This window comes from Buceros rhinoceros, unplaced genomic scaffold, assembly GCF_000710305.1.
Source record: "Buceros rhinoceros silvestris isolate BGI_N320 unplaced genomic scaffold, ASM71030v1 scaffold28019, whole genome shotgun sequence".
In the NCBI taxonomy this organism is placed as follows: domain Eukaryota; kingdom Metazoa; phylum Chordata; class Aves; order Bucerotiformes; family Bucerotidae; genus Buceros; species Buceros rhinoceros.
The window spans coordinates 1-270 of record NW_010430162.1 but is presented as its reverse complement, the minus strand read 5'-3'; the positions used below and the strand labels follow the sequence as shown (position 1 = coordinate 270).

General features: G+C 70.4%; 1 protein-coding gene across 1 annotated transcript in view; it reads right to left on the bottom strand.

Annotated features, from left to right (window-relative positions):
• OLFML2A (olfactomedin-like 2A) overlaps positions 1-263 on the bottom strand; it is a gene marked incomplete at its 5' end in the record, with an annotated part of 1,805 nt that extends 1,542 nt beyond the window's left edge. Inside the window, one exon of the mRNA XM_010142936.1 lies at positions 120-263. Within this exon, the coding sequence (XP_010141238.1) occupies positions 120-263 (144 nt within the window). The remainder of the gene's footprint in view (positions 1-119) is intronic.
• Positions 264-270: the final 7 nt, after the last annotated feature.

Genomic DNA, 270 nt, shown 5'->3' with positions numbered 1-270 from the left:
GGCCGCCCCTGGGGTTGGGAAGCTCTTTGCCATTGCAGGGCTGTTGCTGCCCAGCCTGGCCACAGGTGCCGGGACCACTGGGGTGGGTGCCTCCTCCCAGCCCCCCTCTGCTCACCCACCTCTGTTCAGGGTTTCAGGGCCCCCGGTGCTGTCAGCCCCCTGCCCGAGGACAGTAGCGGGGTGGCTGCGGACAGTGGCATGGGGGGCCAGGGCGGTGCTGGGTGCCGCCGTGGTGTTGGGAACGGGGGTCTTTACCCGCGAGCAGGCTTG